The 21,961-nt window shown below is 34.3% G+C and overlaps 1 protein-coding gene across 1 annotated transcript in view; it reads right to left on the reverse strand.

Annotated features, from left to right (window-relative positions):
* The window catches only part of LOC136043830 (bridge-like lipid transfer protein family member 3B), a 74,343-nt gene that overhangs the window by 32,064 nt on the left and 20,318 nt on the right, over positions 1–21,961 (reverse strand). Inside the window, exons 4-7 of the mRNA XM_065728762.1 lie at positions 19,426–19,651; positions 12,246–12,412; positions 9,475–9,628; positions 1,516–1,784 (exon numbers count right to left, since the gene is read on the reverse strand). Of these exons, the coding sequence (XP_065584834.1) occupies positions 1,516–1,784; positions 9,475–9,628; positions 12,246–12,412; positions 19,426–19,651 (816 nt within the window). The remainder of the gene's footprint in view (positions 1–1,515; positions 1,785–9,474; positions 9,629–12,245; positions 12,413–19,425; positions 19,652–21,961) is intronic.

The following is a 21,961-nucleotide window of genomic DNA, read 5'->3' on the forward strand; positions in this document are numbered from 1 at the left end:
TACAAACCCCCAAACCTCCTCTCACCCTGGATACGACCTTATACACACTCCCCTTTAAGAACCAAACCTATGTACACCGATGGTATAGTACATACCATCGTTGCATTCTATAGTAATTACCAAGTTACACCTTTTTAATTTATTATTTGCCCATTTTGCTTAAGCCAATCCATAGATTATATGAGAATTCTTCAATTATAATATAAAAAATAAATAAAATACTTTTATAACCATAATAGCACACAGCTGGCAGTGGACATCAATTTAAATTGCCAAGCAGTGCCTAAATTGCCAAGGAATTGGGCATTTCGCAAGGGATTGTAAGAACCCTGTTAAGAGTAATAAATGTGGTGATCACACTATTAAGGAATAAGCATGTTCAGTTCCGATTGTTTAGTGCGCTAAGTGTGGAGGGAATCATCGTAGCAATAGCTTAATGTGTCCGGAGCTAGAGAAGCACCTCCCCGTTTAAAGGGCCTCAGGAAGATTTAATTCATCTGTCCGTGTTTAATCTTTAAGTGATGATGATTCCTAACTCAGTCGTATTTTTACTCTATCAAAATATTAACGGTGCTCATGACAAGCTTGAATCTCTCGAAAGGCTTTTTAGTAGTTGTGGGGGTACGAAACTGTCGGCATCGCCAAAGACCTTCTAAGTGCTTATAATGTCTCACAGCTAGAGCTCTCGCGTGACCAGTTGTTCTTTTTTGGGCCCACCAAACTGACATCTGGTCGTCCTTCCGACGGCCAAGCAATTGCAGTGAATAAGAAATTTTGTTGCTCTTTTTTTGAATCTTCCGATGTATATATTTCAGTTGATTTCGGTACTTTTATTTTGATGTGTATATAAGCCAACGAACTACCGAAATGAGTCCTCTTATCGTAAATTTGCCACAGCTTGTGCTTCGCTTTCTAAATCCATTCATAGGGTTCGGCCATCAAACAAGTCAGTATTTATTTATGGTGACTTTAACATGGATCTAAAAAATGAGAATGCACTGCTGACTCAAATATTACTTTCCTTCCTTCCTATTGGCGTTTTTCTGCTACCAAAATCGAAGCTGTTTTCTTATGAACACAACTCGGGCTCCACTTCCGAGGCAATGAACACTTAGTTCATTTTTGTTGTGTACAGAGGGTAACAATAATTATTATTATTATCATTATTATTATAAACAAAACATAAATAACAAATATGAAATACAAATGTAAAATAAATAGAAGTATAATAAGTAAAAAACAATATAGATAGTAGCGATGAAAGTTGGAACACTTTGAAATGTGGATAGGAGTGTACTTTAAAAATGTCAGCTACTTAAATCTACTTAAAATTACTTAAGTCTACTTAAAAGTTCAGCTCTTAAGTCTACGTAAATTTCAAATGTTTCAGCCCTAAAGCTGTTTTAGATCATTTCCTTTTTTCGCCCCGATTCGCCTCTCCTTAAAATTTCCCCCATTTTTATTCTTTTCAGTCCCACCACAAAAAAAGTAAAGATTAAAAGGGGATAAACCTACCGCTGTCTCTTGAGGTGTTCCCATGGCTTGACTCCGTGTTACCTTTTGCTTCTCTGCATTTCCTGACACGCCCACATATTCAAATATTTTTGATCTTAGATCTTGCAGTCCTTTGTAAAGCCATTGATTAGCAGGTCCGTCTTGATAACGCAACCAATGATTTCTATCACCTGTCGCTAGATGGTATGGGTAGTAATCTAGCTGAAACTTGGACAGGTTGAACTGAAGAGATGCACCACTTTTCAAACTAGGATGACATGACCGACCGTCTAAAAATAAAAATGTATTACTAATCCTAAGCAGGATTTGAACACAAATTTCTGTAACTAGACCCTGACATTTGGGTAAGATTGAAAATGTCAAATTAGTCTCGACTTTCTATCAAGACATACTCTATAAAAATCGATTTGAAATAGTTATAGGCATACCCATGCCCAGGATTTTTCTGTGGCAGAGGGGGGTCAATTACAGAAAAGGTACTTTTCTAGCCATTGAATGACCAGAAGCGCGTATTTATGCGTAATTTTATCACATTTTTTGAAGGGGGATTTAACCCGGAGATCCACCCTCTTGATAAAAACATTTTATTCCCCCCTCCTTTCCCCACTAAATGCATATGAATTCTAACATCACATTGCTTTCCAGACTCCTGTTTAACCCTAGTCCCCTTCTAGGCTCTAAATGCTCGAAATAAACGTCAGTTATTCTGTTGCATCGTACGGGGTAAATGAAAATTAAGTTTGCACTTTTTTTCTTTCTTTTTTTGACAGCTACAGCTTATCATGTTGAATTTAACCCCTACCGAGTTTATTAAAAACAAGCAATTATTTTTCCTGTGGAGTTCTTAGTTATTAGTTATAGCCCTTAATTATAAACAGTTATTTATTCTGTAATGTCCTTTCAAGCTGTTTTAAGGGATTCAACAATATTTCTAAGGTTATTCTAGCTCTCGGAGCCAGTGTCTCTGCAAAATTCTTTTTTTTTATAGTATGCAACTGTATTGAGCGTTTGGACAATTACGATTCTAGTTTATAGTAATAGGAGTAGTATTATAGCTAAAACTAATATCAACAGAAAGAACAAACATATGTGGCAAATTAGTAGGAATCCAATTGGATTTTGGCACTGACCAGAAGGTAAACGCCTGTATTAATTTTCCGTGCCATCCTGACTATGCCCTCTTGTGAAGGGAATACTATAATAGCAAATTCTTTCTTATAATGAGCAGAAGATGCATCTTATGCATTTTGTCGTTGAGATAATCTTATTGGGTAGCTCATCTACCTGAACTGATAACCTAACTGAAATAACCTTATAAGGCAAGTTCTTTGAAACATAAAAATATCAAGTCATAGACTGAAATACTTGAAAACATCTAACTATGAATTGATGAAAGTAATTGGTTGACTGCAATTGCCAAGGAACTGATAACTGAATAAAGATTCTTGTGTATAGAAATCTAGCCCATACCCTTCCTTCATCCCTCGCTCAGTAAAACAAATCTAAAATCGTCAGTCTGCTTATAAAATATTAAATAAAAAACAGGTTTTTTCAATAAAAAGTAAGGAGCAACATTTAAACTTAAAACGAACAGAAATTATTACGCATATGAGGGCGTTCACCCCCCCCCCCGTCAATACGCTAAAATTTTTTAGTACTTTCAAGAAAGCTATTAATTTTAATTAAAAGGCCTTTGTCATTCAGGGATCATTATCAAAGAATCGGAAAATAATTCGAACTTTAGCGTAAAGAGCGAGGTACTAACAAGGGGGCAAAACCCTTCATATACATAATAATTTCTGTTCGTCTTAAGTTTTAATGTTGCTATTTACTTTCAGTTGAAGAAACTTGCTTTTTTTATTTAACTTTTGATCGTTTTTCAAATAATCCTGGGAGATCCGGCGCCCCCTTCATGGAAAATTCCCTTCCCCTATGAAAAATTCCTCCATGGAAATATTCTCCTACGTAGCCTTCTCCTCCAACCCCCCTCGCCAGACAAAAATACCCCCCGAAAACGTCTGTATAATTCCCAATAGCCAATACTATATGTAAACAATGAGCAAACTTCACAAGTCATCCTCAAGGCATAGTTATTAGATTTTTCGACAATGCTGAACAAAACAGCTACTTCAAAATTTTGATCGGGGGAGCTCAAAAATGGCATTATAACTTTTAATTTCCGTTCGAATGAGCCCTCTTGCAACATTCTAGGACCACTGGGTCAATATGATAACCCCAGGCTAAAAAAATAAAATAAAATAAACACCCATCTGTGATCTTTCTTCTGGCAAAAAATAAAAAATTCCACATTTTTTTACAGATCAGAGCCTGAAGGTAGCTCTACAGTAGGGTTCTCTGATATACTGAATCTGATGGCGTGATTTTCATTAAGAGTCTATGACTTTCAGGGGGTATTTTCTCTTTTTTTTCAAAAATAAGGTAAATATTCTCAGGATTTTAACTTTTGTTGGGTAAGACTAAACTTATATATTTGAAATCAGCCTAAAAATCCAATTCTTTTGATGTATATGTTGGTAAAAAAAATTCCGTTTTTTAGAGTTTCGGTTATTATTGAGCCGGGTCGCTCCTTACTTACAGTTTGTTTCCATGAACTGTTTGATTTTACTTATGTATTAAATAAAAAAAACAAGTTTTTTTTTTAATGAAAGTAAGGAGCGACATTAAAACTTAAAACGAACAGAAATTACTCCGTATATGAAAAGGGCTTTTCCTCCTCAACGCCTCCCTCTTTAGGCTAAAGTTTGACTCTTTCTCTTAACTCCACTTTTTGAAACAGTAAAAAACTTTAGCGTAAAGAGCGGGGCGTTGAGGAGGAAAAGCCCTTTTCATATACGGAGTAATTTCTGTTCGTTTTAAGTTTTAATGTCGCTCCTTACTTTCATTTAAAAAAACTTGTTTTTTTATTTAATTTCTGGACGTTTTTTAATTCATGCATGTTTTGATCTTGGCTCTCCGTACATAAATAATTAAAACGAAATTTGCATATTAATTATCTTTTTGGCTAAATGGCTTTCTCATAGTTGTAACCGGAAGATTTTGAGTTAAAAGGAGAGAGGGAGGAAGCCTAGTTGCCCTCCGATTTTTTGATTACTTAAAAAGGCAACTAGAACTTTTAATTGTTTTACGAACATTTTCATTAGTAAAAAATATACGTATCTTACGAATTAACTTACGTAACGAACTTCTATATTCGTATATTTTTATTGCGTATATGAGGGAGTTCACCCCTCGTCGATACCTCGCTCTTTACACTAAAGCTTAAATTCTATCCTAATTCCTTAAGAATGACCCTTGAATCACAAAGGCCGTAGAATAAATAGTTGAAATTACTAAAAATACTTTAGCGTAAACAGCGAGGTATTACGAAGAGGTAAACCCCTCATATCCGCAATAATTTCTGCTCGTTTCAAGTTTTAATGCTGCTCCTGACTTTCAGTAGAAAAAAGCTTCTCATGTTTATTTTTTCATTGTTTTTTTAAATAATGCATAAATATTCTCAAATATTCTCAGGATTGTAACTTTTGTTGGGCAAGACTAAACTTGATGAAACTTATATATTTGAAATCAGCCTAAAAATCCAATTCTTTAGATGTATATGTTGGTACAAAAATTCCGTTTTTTAGAGTTTCGGTTACTATTGAGCCGGGTCGCTCCTTACTTACAGTTTGTTTCCACGAACTGTTTGATTTTACTTATGTATTAAATAAAAAAAACAAGTCTTTTTTAAATGAAAGTAAGGAGCGACATTAAAACTTAAAACGAACAGAAATTACTCCGTATATGAAAAGGGTTTTTCCTCCTCAACGCCTCCCTCTTTACGCTAAATTTTGACTCTTTCTCTTAACTCTACTTTTTAAAACAGTAAAACACTTTAGCGTAAAGAGCGGGGCGTTGAGGAGGAAAAGCCCTTTTTATATACGGAGTAATTTCTGTTCGTTTTAAGTTTTAATTTCGCTCCTTACTTTCATTTAAAAAAAACTTGTTTTTTATTTCATTTCTGGACGTTTTTTAATTCATGCATGTTTTGATTTTGGCTCTCCGCACATAAATAATTAAAACGAAATTTGCATATTAATTTTCTTTTTGGCTAAATGGCTTTCTCATAGTTGTAATCGGAAGATTTTGAGAAAAAAGGAGAGAGGGAGGAAGCCTAGTTGCCCTCCGATTTTTGATTACTTAAAAAGGCAACTAGAACTTTTAATTGTTTTACGAACATTTTCATTCTTAAAAAATATAAGTATTTTACGAATTAACTTACGTAACGAACTTCTATATTCGTATATTTTTATTGCGTATATGAGGGAATTCGGCCCTCGTCGATACCTCGCTCTTTACACTAAAGCTTAAATTCTGTCCTAATTCCTTAAGAATGACCCTTGAATCACAAAGGCTGTAGAATAAATAGTTGAAATTACTAAAAATATTTTAGCGTAAAGAGCGAGGTATTACGAAGAGGTAAACCCCTCATATGCGCAATAATTTCTGCTCGTTTTAAGTTTTAATGCTGCTCCTGACTTTCAGTAGAAAAAAGCTTCTCATATTTATTTTTTCATTGTTTTTTTAAATAATGCAAAAAAATCCTGCGCCCCCTTCACTGAAAGTCTCTTCCCCCGTGAGAAGTTTTTCCATGGATAGATCCTCCCACGTAACTCCCCCCCTCACCTCAACTCTCCCTCCCAAACCAAAAAAAATCCCCCTGAAAACGTCCGTACACTTCCCAGTAACCATTACTATATGTAAACACAGGTCAAAGTTTGTAACTTGCAACCCCTCCCACGGGGACTGCGGGGTAGTAAGTCGTCCCCAAAGACATAGTTATTAGGTTTTTCGAATATGGTGAATAAAATGGCTTCATCTCAAAATTTTGATCCAGTGACTTTGGGGAAAAAATGAGCGTGGGAGGGGGCCTAGGTGTCCTCAAATTTTTTTGGTCACTTAAAAAGGACACTAGAACTTTTAATTTGCACAAACACAAGAATGAGCCCTCCCGCGACATTCTAGGACCACTGGGTCGATACGATCACCCCTGGGAAAAAAAAAAAAAAAAAAAAAAACAACAAATAAACACGCATCCGTGATTTGTCTTCTGGCAAAAAATGCGAAATTCCACATTTTTGTAGATAGGAGCTTGAAACTTCTAAAATAAGGTTCTCTGATACACCGAATCTGATGGTGTGATTTTCGTTAAGATTGTATGACTTTTAGGGGGTGTTTTCGCTATTTTCTAAAATAAGCAATTTTCTCAGGCTCGTAACTTTTGATAGGTAAGACTAATCTTGATGAAAGTTATATATTTTAAATCAGTATTAAAATGCAATTTTTTTGATGTAACTATTGGTATCAAAATTCCGTCTTTTAGAGTTTCGATTACTATTGAGCCGGGTCGCTCCTTACTTACAGTTTGTTTCCACGAACTGTTTGATTTTACTTATGTATTTCATTAATCTCTTTCATGGTAGTGAAACAGCTGAAATACAAATTCTTTTTCAATATCGTGAACCAGTTTTTTACTGACAAAATTTATGTTCAGTATTTGATAACCAACGAGCGGAAAATACGCTTTCCCTCGTAAAAATCACAGGAAAAAATTAAAATATTAAGTTTAAATTTGATATTGACTTTGTGTCAAAGCTGTAAAAAGTTTTCATCATAAATCAAATATACTAGCATTAACTATAAATAATTCTAATGTGTCTATAGATTCATTTATTGCTTATCAAATGCTTCGCAAAACTTTTGAGATTCTGGTGCAACAATCTTATTTGTATATTGTGAGTGTTTTCTGTAATTCTGAAAAAGAAAAGAGAAATTTCAATTAAACAATAAAAAACATTATGTTTTCATTCCTATAATTTTGAAAATATTATATAAAACATTAAATATTATATTAAATATTATATTTTCATTCCTGCAATGTTGACTTCATCCCCTCAACAGCGGAATTGACTCCAATAGAACTGACTTAGAATAAGATGTTCTGATGGAACAATCTTAATTTGTATATTTTGAGTGTTTTCTGTAATTCTGACAAAGAAAAGAGAAATTTCAATTAAACAATAAAAAAAACATTATGTTTTCATTCCTGTAATTTTGAAATATTATATAAAATATTAAATATCATATTAAATATTATATTTCATTCCTGCAATGTTGACTTCATCCCCTCAACAGTGGAATTGGCTCCAATAGAACTGACTTAGAATAAGATGTTCTGATGGAACAATCTTAATTTGTATATTTTGAGTGTTTTCTGTAATTCTGACAAAGAAAAGAGAAATTTCAATTAAACAATAAAAAAAACATTATGTTTTCATTCCTGTAATTTTGAAATATTATATAAAATATTAAATATCATATTAAATATTATATTTCATTCCTGCAATGTTGACTTCATCCCCTCAACAGTGGAATTGGCTCCAATAGAACTGACTTAGAATAAGATGTTCTGATGGAACAATCTTAATTTGTATATTTTGAGTGTTTTCTGTAATTCTGACAAAGAAAAGAGAAATTTCAATTAAACAATAAAAAAAACATTATGTTTTCATTCCTGTAATTTTGAAATATTATGTAAAATATTAAGAATTATATTAAATATTATATTTTCATTCCTGCAATGTTGACTTCATCCCCTCAACACCAGAATTGACTCCAATAGAACTGACTTAGAATAAGATGTTCTGATGGAACAATCTTAATTTGTATATTTTGAGTGTTTTCTGTAATTCTGACAAAGAAAAGAGAAATTTCAATTTAACAATAAAAAACATTATGTTTTCATTCCTGTAATTTTGAAAATATTATATAAAATATTAAATATCATATTTTCATTCCTGCAATGTTGACTTCATCCCCTCAACAATGGAATTGACTCCAAAAGAACTGACTTAAAATTCAAGTAGACAGGTATTGCTTCCTTGCTGTTCCTTCAATTCAATGTATCTTACTTAAAATTAATCATGTTGACAAATATCTTGTTGACAGTTTATCTTCTCTAACAACCATTTTTTTTTTTTTTTTTCATTAAGAAAAAATTTAATCGTGACAATTTTTTCGGAAAAATAGTAGCCGACACGACTAAGAGGTTTTCAGCTGATCACATCGGCCGTATCTTACATGATTTAAGTTTGTTTTTTCAGCAGGCGATTGTGAATTGCCCGGCAAAAAAAATCAGATCAAGCCCGGCTCCAACAATAAATATAGCTTTAAATCTTTGGGTTTTGAGACAAAAAACCAACAAACCCGAACCTTGTTTGGGTTTTTTACGTTTGGGATGCGAGCCAATGACGCTAAAAATGAAATCTGATTCTTTAAATTGGTTCAGATCAGTGGAAACTTACACAACCATGCACATCTAAAAAAAAATGGAAATTAACTTTTTAATTAAAAGGAACTCTATACGCAGTTCTTGGTGGTAGCGGGCACCAATTTGAGAAAAAGTAACGTGGGTAAAAACAGGAAGGCCTAACCTTAAAAGGTAAAGCATTAACAGCTTCAGAAGATGTAAATTCCTTTGAAGGTGTGGTTATATTAGGAAATCAAAAGATTATTGTTTGGATATTTCGGACGAACAGCGTTGTCAAATTTTTTAACTAGTTTTGCTTTTTTTTCACGGTTTGACGTTGCAACATCGACAAAATGTGTTATTGCTCTAAAGGCTTCATAGTTTCGAAACCACCCAAATAAAACCTTCCCATTTTTTGTGATGACAACAATGGTTGGAATGGCTTTATTGAAAGATCAATGTGCTTTAATGAAAAGCTAATTTACGAAGCCCATTTGGTGGTCAGCCAAACCAGAGGAATTAAGCAAGATCAGATGTACAAAGAGGGCTTACCAGTAAGTCGGCCTCGGTCAGTTAACAAAGCGATGAGTTTCTAGTATTAGTTTAGAACCAGAACGTAAGTCTAAAACCATATTTTTCAGGAAAAAGCATACCTCCTGGATCATCACAGAAGTGCAAATCTATTTTCCCAGCATACAAATGGTGAGAAGTTTCGATCACATCATGTTTGGCGAAAATCTTCGATGCTACTGAGGGCCGTGAATCAGCCGCCCTTTTCGTTTCTTGTCCTAAACTTCCTTTCAATGACTGAAAAAAGAACATAGTAAACTAAATATTAAAGCCTTGGCTCTAAGGATTTATGAAAGATCAAATAGAAATAGAAAAACGCGTTACAACCACAACAAATAAATAAAATCAAATTTATACCTGTCTCTGTATCCAGTATGTATTATTACACTGTTCATTCGACCGCAAAGAAACTTTAAGAAGTTTCTGAGTACATAATCACGAACTTTTTAGGTATAATATTTTTTTAGCCCCCACCCCCCGAAGACCCTATTTATCCTTCAAATATTTTTTCTCGCATTATTCACATTTTCTGGATATTAATTATTAAACAACGCCCAAGTCAACGTCCAAGACGGGCAAGTTAACAATCCTAAACTTATTTTTCAATACTATTAAATCAAAAATACAACTGTTATTTCACATATGGAGAAATTTTTTAGGGGGGGGGGGAATTGTCAGGAAAATTTTACGAAGGTGGGGTATTTTCCGTGACAAGCTTTTTACAATCTAATCGATTTACCAGGGACAAAAATTATGGGATTACCCCCATAAATTCCATGATTTTACGGTGTTCTACTCAATTATTGATATAATTCGCCTCATTTTTATTTCGATTTATCAAATCCACTCCCACCCCCTGAACTACAGTCCCTCTCTAAGGAATCATATTCTGAGTACATATTTGGACTTAAATTTCTTGTCTTGTTACTTAGAATTATTCACTGAGAGACACAAAACACTTTTCTGGTACAACCAAAAAATAAAAATAAATAAATAAAAAATAGAAAGAATACCTTCTGTTCTGCTATTGTTACTTTAATTTTGCAGAATGGAAGTTCACCTTTTATACAACATCCTTTAACTATTTCAACCTGTAATCGTGTGCTTAAATACGGCTCTAAACATCTTGCGTTAGCTAGCCGAATAAAAGCGTTAAGTCTGGCTGAACGTTGGAAAAAGGGAAATCGTTAAGGGAAATGAGTAGAAACATTTCCAACATCATTGAGTTAAAAAGAGGGAAGAGGGACCCATTTGGCATTATGTAGACATTCAAATAAAATACACAACTGAACCGTCTTTTGTTCTTTTTTTTTTTTTTTTTTTTTTTTTTTTTTTTTTTTTTTTTTTTTTTTTTTTTTTTTTTTTTTTTTTTTTTTTTTCTTTAGGAAATAGTACTTGAAATTCTAAGGCAGTATTTCCTAACTTCGTATCTTTTGTTGGGTTGTCCTCTAGGCACATTTTATACTAATGAAAAATATTTCTGAATACAACACCTCTTATACAATACATAGCTTAATTGCAATTCTATCATGTATCTTTTCTGCTCTTTAAATGCATTTGAATATGATGTCATTCACATGAAAAATGTCTTATTCAAAATTAAGGCTCTAAAATATAGTCATTCGAAGGGTGCACGTCCTGCCCATAACCCATTAAAATATTGTCATGCCCCACCTACGGGTCATGTGCGTGCCCCACATTGGGAATCACAGTTCTAAAGCCAAGGCGTATAGTCATAAACCTGAGAATGTTCTGAATCACATCCAAGCACGCTATTACAACGCGAGATATTATTTAAACAACCTTATACAAAAGGTTAGCTGGCACCTACATCAACTCTAATAGGCGGGATCAATCTTAAAAGGATCCTCACCTCTGAATACACGCTATTATAATTGGCATAATGGATGTCCTTAGTCTCTTTTCATAGAAATTAAATGAGGATTGTGTTATTTTATTTCAATGAAAAATTGAAAGGATTAAAGGGATTACTCTAAAAATTTGGTTATTTTCACTTTTTTATTAATGCAATTAGGATTTTCTTTACGTCGAAAAAAAAAGCAAAATTAATAATAGCTGGTAATTTTAAGGTTCTTGGGCGCTCCAGAATGGTGGCTAACATGGGGAATGTATTTATAATGCATTTTACAAATATTTTGTTTATTCTGTTCACTGACAAATTTACAAAAGAGAATATTGTATTATTATGTTAATATTGGTTGATAGGGAGTGTAAATATAATTTCTTCTTTTTATAAAGGGCGTATAGCCTTAAAACTGACTTCTGGCGGTTGATCTATTGGTTTCTTTATTATATTTTTTTCAAATATTATAATTATTAAAAAAAAAAGAAAAAAACAAGTCAATGTCAGAAGAAACGTACATTTTCTTTTTTTTAAGGAGCCGAACAGTTTTGGGGCTTCGTTCATTAGAGCATTCGCATGTGTGAATGAATTTGTTCGCACATTTCCTGAGCTTATTTGGCTTTTATCCAAGATTGATCCACTCATTCGTTAATTGATGCCACAGACGACAGGTAAAAATTTGAAAATGAGACTCTCCCAAAGATACCACTGGATTCTGGCGTCCCAAATTGTTGGAGCTCCAAACACCCTTCAGGGATGAGCCATAAACCTTTTTTAAACAACCAGCAAAATCTAAATAATCAGCTTAAGTATTCTTAACCTGGGTTGACTTTAACAAGCGAACATTTGGTTTCAGCAAGGGAAACCCTCCTGCGACTATCATAATAGTACATAGTTTGGCGTTGTACCTAGTTCACTCAATTTGACCAACATGCACCTCCGATACGTTTCAATATTTCTAAATATCACGCTCAATTACTACTTTCTCACCTGAAGCTTTCTAACCGCTTTGAATTTCTTATTCATCTCATCTTCTTGTTCAATGACATCGAGTAAAGACGTGGCAAAAAGTATTGCTGCTCGAAGTTGTGCATCTGTTAACACCCAAAGAAGGTCCTCCAAGAGTATTACAATCCTTCCACCCAAAACAGAACAATCTAAGTAAAAAAAAAAAGTTATTAAATTATCACCCGTTAGAAACATTTATTTGCTAAGCTAAATGTTTTATCATTTAACCAATCAAGTTAATCAGGACAAGAAATCCTCCTTTGACACAGATAACAGAGATAACATGGGTATATCCAGGTCTACGGTAGGTAAGAAAGTAACAGGGACTAAGCTAAACAATTAAGGGAAAAATTAGGGGAAAACAGATCAAGTTAAGTTAGAAAGGAATGATTAACCAATTATCAGTTAAAACAATTGTTTTGGAATGACCACCAGAAATGTAGACAAGAAAATTTCTACCAAAGTGAAAAAAAAGAAAACGTATGAAAATATTCAACAACATTCGTCAAATGTTGCCGTTTATTTTATACTATAAATCTTTTTCCAGTAAAAACTGACAAGTTTGACAATAACGTCGACAAATAATTGTTACCTCAACATTCAAAACACTAGCAGTCTCCTTACTTGCCTCAAAAACAAATTGATTGATTTTACTTTGATTTTAATTAAATATAATTTATATTTTGACATTAAATAAATATAGTTCTGGTAACCATGAAGATTGACTTTCCAAAATTGGCAATGCTGACTTTTGTCCATTGCGAAAAGAAAGAAAGAAAAGCATATCATTTGGATGGGAAACAAACGCACCTATCCATTCTAGTAGACACTAATAGTAAATAATTTTTGACTTCACGCATGCGTGTGAAAATAAGTCATTTAGATTATAAAAAAGAATCAAATAGACAAAATACAATAAAAATGGCTTTTATATGATTACTAATTTTACTTTTTTCACATTTGAAAGACTAAACAAGTTGTCTCGCAGAAACTCAGTTTTCTGATTATTATTTTTATTCTTACGTTTCTATATTATTCGTCTATATACTTTTTATTTTATATGTATTCATTTTTATATATATATTTTTTTACCAAGAGTGGCTGAGTGGAGGTATCGACTGAAATTTTTTCCTGGTGGTTGCAGTTTAACAAGACAGTAAATAAGTGGCTTAAAAAATCGAAACTTTCTCCTGGTTCTAAAAGAAGAAATTGAGCAAATACTATCTATTAATACTCCAAAACTACAATAAAATCTGTTTCTGTACATAAATGTTTTTAACCTCTGCTGATTGATAGCTTATTGTAACTCATTTAACTTGAAATTAGGTAGTTTTTGTATATGTATCCTTAAACAGCACGCGTCATATGTAAGCAAGAGGGAGTCAGGGAGGAAGGTGGTTTCTGCTGCTGTCTTATTATCGTCTATGCACGTCTATTATTATTATTATGTATATTATTAGTTTTATTATATAAAGTTTTACTATATTTTATTTTATTTATAAACCTTTCTATAATATTATTATTATGGAATTGCATATTATTTATATATTATTATTATTTATATCTTAGATTTATTATATTTTATTATATATAGTTTTATTATATGTATATATTAGTTTTATTATTTATTATGTTGTCTATTATTATGTACGTCTATTATTATCGTTCTTTGATTACGACCTTCTCGAAGGGGGACATAAAAAAGGGTACAAAAACTAGCCATGAAGTCAGAATACACTTCAGGTTGTAAGGTTCAAGCAGACAATGTCTCTCAAGCTAATTTTAATTCGAGCATAGAATTAGGAAATTCTTGCCGATCTCCCTATTTATTGGTGTCTTCGTAATTTCAAATCCTTAACGGACAACTGGATATATTTTTAAATTGTATATATGAAGTAATTAGATATGATGACTGGGAAGATATCCATGTTTGTTCCAATTTCTTTCAGGTTTAGCGAGACAGGATCATTCCTAGTTAGCTCACATTTTGTAGGTGATACGTAGATGTCATTTTTGATCAGTCTGTAAATGTATTCTTTAAGTATACGCTGTGTCTCCTAATGACCACAGGCCGAGAAAGATCGAAGGATGAGTCATTGTCTTCTTCAAGTTGTAGACAAAGAACTAGTCTTTGGGACACCTTATAAATCAAATTTACCCATCAGACCCAACAAATTTATTTGATCAAACTGAAGGTATCCAAAGAAGTTCAATTTTTCTCTCAGAGACTCTGAGAAAACCATATCATTTATTAGATTAGGCTTATATCCCTTGCTATCCAATTATACGAATGTTACTCTATTTTTTCTTTCTGAAATCCTCATGAAAAATTTATAATAAAGCAAGAAATGTATTCACAAATAAACCCTTCAGTAACTAAAAAGTAGTTTGAAATAGAATCGTTTTGTATTTTTTCTCGTGCATCTTTCATTTTTTATTTTCATCTTCTGAGTAATCTCTTTCTTAGATGAATTCTACTTTTTATTTCTAATTAATCTTTTGGTCAACTTCGTAATCATAGGCAGCGCACAATGGCACAATGTATTATTTATTTATTTCTTTTTTTTCTTAGACCCGGACACTTCGTATCGAAAGAATTGTCGTAGAAACTTCAAAAAGGGCTCAATCGATTGGAAATTGAAACAGCTAGTGCCCTTTTTACTAGTCGAACGTGATTGGAGGGCAACGAACCCCCTCCCACGCCCATCCTTTCCCCAAACACATCCAATCAAAATTTTGAGACAGCCATTTTATCAAACGTAGTTGAAGATCCGGAAATTATATCTTTGAGGATGACAAACCCCCCAAGTCTTCAGAGCAAGGGTTGTAAGTTATGTCCCAGAGGCATATAAGGCTTTTTATAGAGAGCATAGTCGTAGGAACTTCAAAGAAGGCTCATTCGATTATAAATTGAAATGGCTAGTGCCCTTTTTAATAGTCAAAAGTGATTAGAGGGCAACTAGCCCCCCCAACGCCCAACCGTTCCCCAAACACATCCAATCATACTTTTGAGATAGCCATTTTGTTCAACGTAGTTGAAAGGTCCAGATATTATGTCTTTGAGAATGACCCCCCCCCCTCACAGCCCTCAAGGTGAAGGTTGTAAGCTATGTCCTGGGGGCATATAAGGTTTTATAGAAATCCTTGTCGTAGAAACTTCAATAAGGGGGCATTCGATTGGAAATTGAGAAGGCTAGTGCCCCTTTTGATAGTTGAAAGTAATCAGAGCGCGAATGCCCCGCCCATGCCCTTCATCTCTCCAAGCACATCCGATCAAAATTTTGATATAACGAATTTTAATAGCCAAAAGTGATTAGAGGGCAAATACCCCCCCCCCCCACGCCCACCCTTTCCCCAAACACGTCCAATCATAATTTTGAGATAGCCATTTTGTTCAACGTAGTTGAAAGGTCCAGAAATTATGTCTTTGATAATGACCCCCCCCCTCACAGCCCTCAAGGTGAAGGTTGTAAACTATGTCCTGGGGGCATATAAGGTTTTATAGAAATCGTTGTCATAGAAACTTCAAATAGGGGACATTCGATTGGAAATTGAGAAGGCTAGTGCCCCTTTTGATTGTTGAAAGTAATCAGAGGGCGAATGCCCCCCCCCCATGCCCTTCATTTCTCCAAGCACTTCTGATCAAAATTTTGATATAACCATTTTGTTCAACATAGTTGAAAAATCTGGAAACTATGTCTTTGAATATGAAAACCCTCCACAACCCTCAGAACAAGGGTTGTAAGTTATCCCCTTGGGGCATATAAGGTTTTTTATAGAAAGCATTTTTGTAGAAACTTCAAAAAGTGCTCATTCGATTGGAAATTGATAGGACTAGCAAACCACCATTTGCTAAAACACTTCCAATTAAAATTTTGAGATAGCCATTTTGTTCAAAGCAGTTGTAAGTTAAGGAAATTATGTCTTTGAGAATGACAAATCTCCCCAGTCCTCAGGACAAGGGTTGCAAGTTACGCCCTGGGGTTATATAAGGTTTTAATAGAAAGCATGGTCATCTAAACTTCGGAGGGGGCTCATTGGATTGGTAATCAGAACCTCTAGTGCTATTTTTAAGAGTCAAAGCGATCAGAAGGCAGCTACCCCCCCCCCCCCCGCACATACACACACACTTAGCATCGTCTCGAAATGTATCTAATAGAAATTTTGAGATAATCATTTTATTCAAAATAGCCTAAATATCATAAAGCAAGGCTTTTTGGGTTGAAACAAACCCCCAGAATCTGGGGGCAAGGACAGTAAATTATGCCCCGGGGGAATTTAAGGTTTTAATGGAAGGGATGGTTGTACAAACTTTAGAGGAGACTCATTTGGTTAAAATAGGACGTTCTAGTTCCCTTTTAAGAGTCAAAGGTGTTGGAGGAAAGCAAGCCCCCCCCCCCCCCCAACTAACCCCCTTATCAAACAAATCTGATTAAAATTAAGATATAGCAATTTTGCTCAAAATAGTCCGAACAGCATATAACATCGGGGAATATAAGGTTTTTATGGAATGGGTGGTTGTACGAACTTCAAATGGGGCTCATTTGATTTGAAATTGGAGATTACGGTACCCTTTTTAAGAGTCAAAAATGATTCGAGGGCAACCAGCCCCCATCCACATTCATTATTTCCCCAAAGACTTCCGATTAAAATTTGGCGATAGCAAATGTGTTCATTGTAGTCGAAGGGTCCAGAAATTATGCCTAACGGAAGTTAAACGGAAGACTGGTGAAAACGGTAAGAATTATTCAGATGGCCTATCTGTTCCTAGTTCTGAAAACTCCGGAAGTAAAGATGCTCTAGCTGTGGAATCTGATGAAACTGATGCAACGTCTATGGAGGAGGGTGTCGAAAACAATTGAGAAGAACAGTGGGGAACTAGGAGACTATCGGATGACACGTTAAATTTACTCGAACATTGATAAAACTGGGGAAATAATTTAGAAAGCTCAAATTTCATCTGTCCAGCACGGTAACTTTAGAAGATGTTGTAAAGAGAGTGGCCTCTTACAACATTTTGTTTTCATATCCCTCTCGTCATGAAAATGCGGTGGAATAGCGCATTGGAAGTGACTAAGTCTACAAAAAACTTAGGCAGCTAGAACTTTTTTTTTTACATTCAACGAATGCAACGATTCTATTAGAAGTCTCTGACTTATGTCTAATGGTTGAACTGTACTAAAAGCTGCTATTCCTACACTTTCTACCATGCACAATACCACTTCAATGGTAAGTGGTTCTTCATATCCAACAGGCATTTGAACATATACAGTCTTAGAAGGGCTTGAGCTCTTTTGTAATACTAGAGTCGGTGATAACTCACAGGTGGGCAGCTTCACTCACCTAGGTAGTATTATTAGTAGAGGCGGTGTGAGCAGTGAAAATGATAAAAGTAGAATATCCAAGGCTCAGGGTGTTTTTTCATAGTTAAAAAAAGTTCAGAAGAATAGAAAGATAAGTCAGCAAATCAAGAGAAGAATATTAGAAGCTACAATGATGACAGTGGTCAAATATGGCTCTGAAGCATGGGCGCTCTAAAAATCCGATGAAGATTTGCTACATGTTTTCTAGAGAAATTGCTTACGTATTGTTCTGGGTACCCAGCTAACTGACCGTGTTTCAAGCAGTAGGCCGTAAGAAAAATATGGCCCAAACTCGCTTTCAAGAGCTATAATGAAAGAAAGGTTGAGCTGGCTAGGGCACGTTCTGCGGATGAAGGATGACAGATTGCCGAAGATGGTCTTTTTCGGCCAAACATCTAGGGCTAAACGGAAAGCAGGTCGTTCTCGTCTTGGACTGGAGGACGTCATAAAAAAAGATCTAAGGAAATGGAAACTTCCTGGGAGGGTGTGAAGAGGTAAGCTTTGATTAAATCGGGATTAAGGAGGAGCGTGCGAAGCTGCGTTGGCCTCAAGTGGCTTGGTGCTCCGTAAGAGTAGAGCCGGTGATAGTCCCTTTTTTTGCACCCCTTAAAGGATTCATAGTCAAGAAGTCAAAAAAGTATTTTATGACAAGCCTTCATTTTGAGATTAATGTTCTCCAAAAGGCAGCTTATGTGGATCCTTCAACATTTGAAAGGTTTGGAAAGTCATTTGGGGATAGTTCTCTGGTCCCTCAATTTTTGACGCCATTACTGTTGGTTACATTAAGTAATGGTGTAGAAACCACAAAGAGAGCCTACTCCAACTGATCCTTTGTACTGATGAAGTGCTTGAGGCTAAGGTAGAGTCCAGTGAGTAGAGTCCAGTAAATTGTAATATGAAGAAGAAACGATCTTTTTAAAAATGGTTTTTTTAAGGCCAAACGAAAATACTGGAAAAAAAACACAAAAAAGCGAATATTTCGGGAGTACAACTGCCTCTCTTCTTCAGCGCGAACAAACAAATACATTTAGAGAAAATTCCAAAAAAAGACAAAGAAAAACCAAAAGCAAACGCCAAAAGTCAATGTGAAAAAACAAACCCAATAAAAGCCAATAAAAAAACAAAAATTAAAAGATGAATAAGATTAAATAAAAGACAAAATTAGAAGGATTGAAACCAAAAATACCTAACAACCTTAAAGCGAGGCATTCACCAATATCCGCGATTTGCACAAAATCCAAAAATTTGGATTTCGCAAAAAATAGCGAATAACTGAGAAACAAAAGAAAAATTCATTCACTCAAACAAACAAAACAGCATTTATAAATAAGTTTGAGAACTAAGTCATCTGACTTCTCGTTTTATTAATAGCAGTCTTTGCAGGCACCCTTTGAGATCTAAGTTGTTGATGACACGGTTGATTATGTGATTACAAAGGGAGTTCAAGGTTTATTTCAGGGATTACTAAAGTATCAGCTTCTCTTTTGAGAAAACCGAAATATGACTAATTTATTCTTAATCACCAGAACCCATGTTCAAAGCTAGTAAAAGCTCTGTTGTCTTAGTGCCAGACAATACCTTTGCCGTGCAAAATGAAGCTAGCTTTGTTAAATAAAATAGTATGGTCCAAGTCATCATAAATGTATTCTGCAAGAGCAGAGGCAAAATTTTCGGGGTTTTCTTTTCAGTTTTTTAAGGGGCTAAATTGTAATAAGAAAGAAACTACTTATCTTCAAAATATTAAAGGGACTTTGTCCGAACAGCGGTTGTTTATCCTAACACTTAGACAAACAATATACCTGATAATTTTTTTTTGACTGTTATTCGCACTTTAGCTTGGTTCGTCAGTAGTCTGAGGGGTATGAGGTTGGGATCCTCCAAGGACTTGGCTTCTATTCTAACAGCTTGCCATGTTAATTCTTTAAAAATCAGAACTTCTCCACGATCCATGTCTTTTAAACGACTTAATTTCAAATCACAGGCTAACCAATTGTAGCTTCGTGACTCTAGTGCCAATTTTTCAAGCTGCAAAAGAAAATTTTTTGGGTATATCGGGTATTGGGCATTGGGCATATTGCGAGGTTAGAGTGCTTATCTAGGTTCTGGAATAAAATAGTAAATTCTATTAATTGTAGCGAAAACATTTTAAAGGTAGATCAATCTGGAGCTTAATTTCACATACATAATTGTTAAGTGTCAGAGCTAAATCTTTTTATTTATATATAGACAAATAGAGGTCTACTGCCGAGTTGTTTCGGGTATATTTTCAAATGGGTTATTTTTCAGAGATATATCTTTTTCATGGGTAATTATTTATCATGGGTATATTTTTCAGGTAGCAACAAATAGAGGTCTGCTACCAAGTAATTTTAGGTTTATTTTTCAAATTAATTATTTTTCATAGGTATATTTTTTTCATGGGTATATTCTTCATGTATCAACAAATAGATGTCTAGTGCCAAGTTGTTTCGGGTATATTTTCAAACAAATTATTTTTTATAGGTATATTTTTTTAATGGGTAATTATTTATCATGGGTATATTTTTCAAATGAATTATTTTTCATAGGTATATTCTTGATGTATCAACAAATAGAGGTCTACTGCCAAGTTGTTTTGGGCATATTTTCAAACGAATTATTTTTCATAGGTATATCTTTTTTCATGGGTAATTATTTATCATGGGTATATTTTTCATGTATAAGCCAATAGAGGTCTTCCGTCAAGTAATTTTGGGTATATTTTTCAAATGAATTATTTTTCATAGGTATATATATTTTTTTATGGGTATTTTTCCATGTATCAACAAATAGAGATCTACTGCCAAGTTGTTTTGGGTATATTTTCAAATGAATTATTTTTTATAGATATATCTTTTTCATGGGTAATTATTTATTACAGGTATATTTTCCATGTATCAACAAATAGAGGTCTGCTGCCGACCTATTTTGAGTATATTTTTCAAATGAATTATTTTTTCCTAAGTATATTTTTTCATGAGTATATTTTTCCATGGGTAATCATTTTTTTTAGCATGTTTTGATATATCAACAAATAGAGGTATACTACTAAGTTGTTCTAGGTACTTTTTTCAAATGAACTTACATTTTGATTGTCACGACACTCGAGTGGAGAGTAAGTCCTATGCTCCAATAGCGATGACGTCCAAGTCAAAGATTCCTTTATGCAGAAAGGTTTTATTTTGTAGAATGAAATGGACAGTGAAGATGAGAAAATAAGGATTTTAACATATTTAGGCATTGTTTCTGGGGGATGGGGGGAGGGTTTGAGAAGGATAAAGGATTGGTATTTGGTGGTTTACGTTGAAGGTAACTGGTCAACTCTTTTTGTTAGTTGATAGGTTGATAAGCGAAACTAAATAGAAAAACAGGTTTTTTGAACTGAAAGTAAGAAGCAACGTTAACACTTGAACGAAAAAAAATTATTACGTATATGAGGAGGGTCGCCCCCCTCGACGGTTCCCTAATCTTTACACTTAAGTTGTTTTTAGCCCTATTATAAGAGATTTTTATTCTAGTTCAATGGTCTTTGTAATTCAGGAGTCGTTCTGAAGGAATTGGACAAGATTCGAAATTTAGCGTAAAGAGTTAAAGATCCTTCGCTTTAATCCCCTGAAGAGAGACTTTGTGTGCCCTCCTCCTCCTTATCCTAGTGAATCTTCGGCAGTAGTGCTTGGTGTCAAGTTTAGCATCGACTGCTCTTTCAGCCTCCATGTCGATACAATTATCAAAAAGGCAAATAGTGCGATGCGGACACAATGCGTCGATTTGGTTTTTCAGTGACACAACTAAGGATAGCCTATCTTACTTACATTCGACCAATTTTAGAGCATGCATGTCCCGTATGGGGCCCACAAGTCAATAACACTATTTACCTAAGTGACCAGCTTGAGTCAATACAAAAAAGAGCAGTCAAAGTAATATTGTGCGATGCTTTTACCGAATATAAGTTAGCATTATCCACTTTACAAATTCCCTCTCTTCAAGAGCGTCGTCTCAGTTTGATCCTTGAATTTGGCCAATATCTTCTCAGAAGTGATAAATACAGATCGATACTACCACCAGTTTTAGTGAAACATCGAAGTACTAGGTTGAAGAAATTTGACAGATTAGCAGCACCTCCTTCACGCACAAATCGTTTTTCCAACTCATTCATCCCTTTCTTTGTATCAAAGTATAACAATTGTTGATTTTAAACTATTTGCCTTCTGATTTTTTTTTTGTCGTTTTATTTAATGCTTTTTTCTTTTTTGTAAGCACAAGCGCCATTAAGTTTTATGACTACGAAAGATTGTGCAAATAAAACCTATTCTATTC

The sequence above is a fragment of the Artemia franciscana genome, chromosome 2 (genome assembly GCF_032884065.1).
Source record: "Artemia franciscana chromosome 2, ASM3288406v1, whole genome shotgun sequence".
Lineage (NCBI taxonomy): Eukaryota > Metazoa > Arthropoda > Branchiopoda > Anostraca > Artemiidae > Artemia > Artemia franciscana.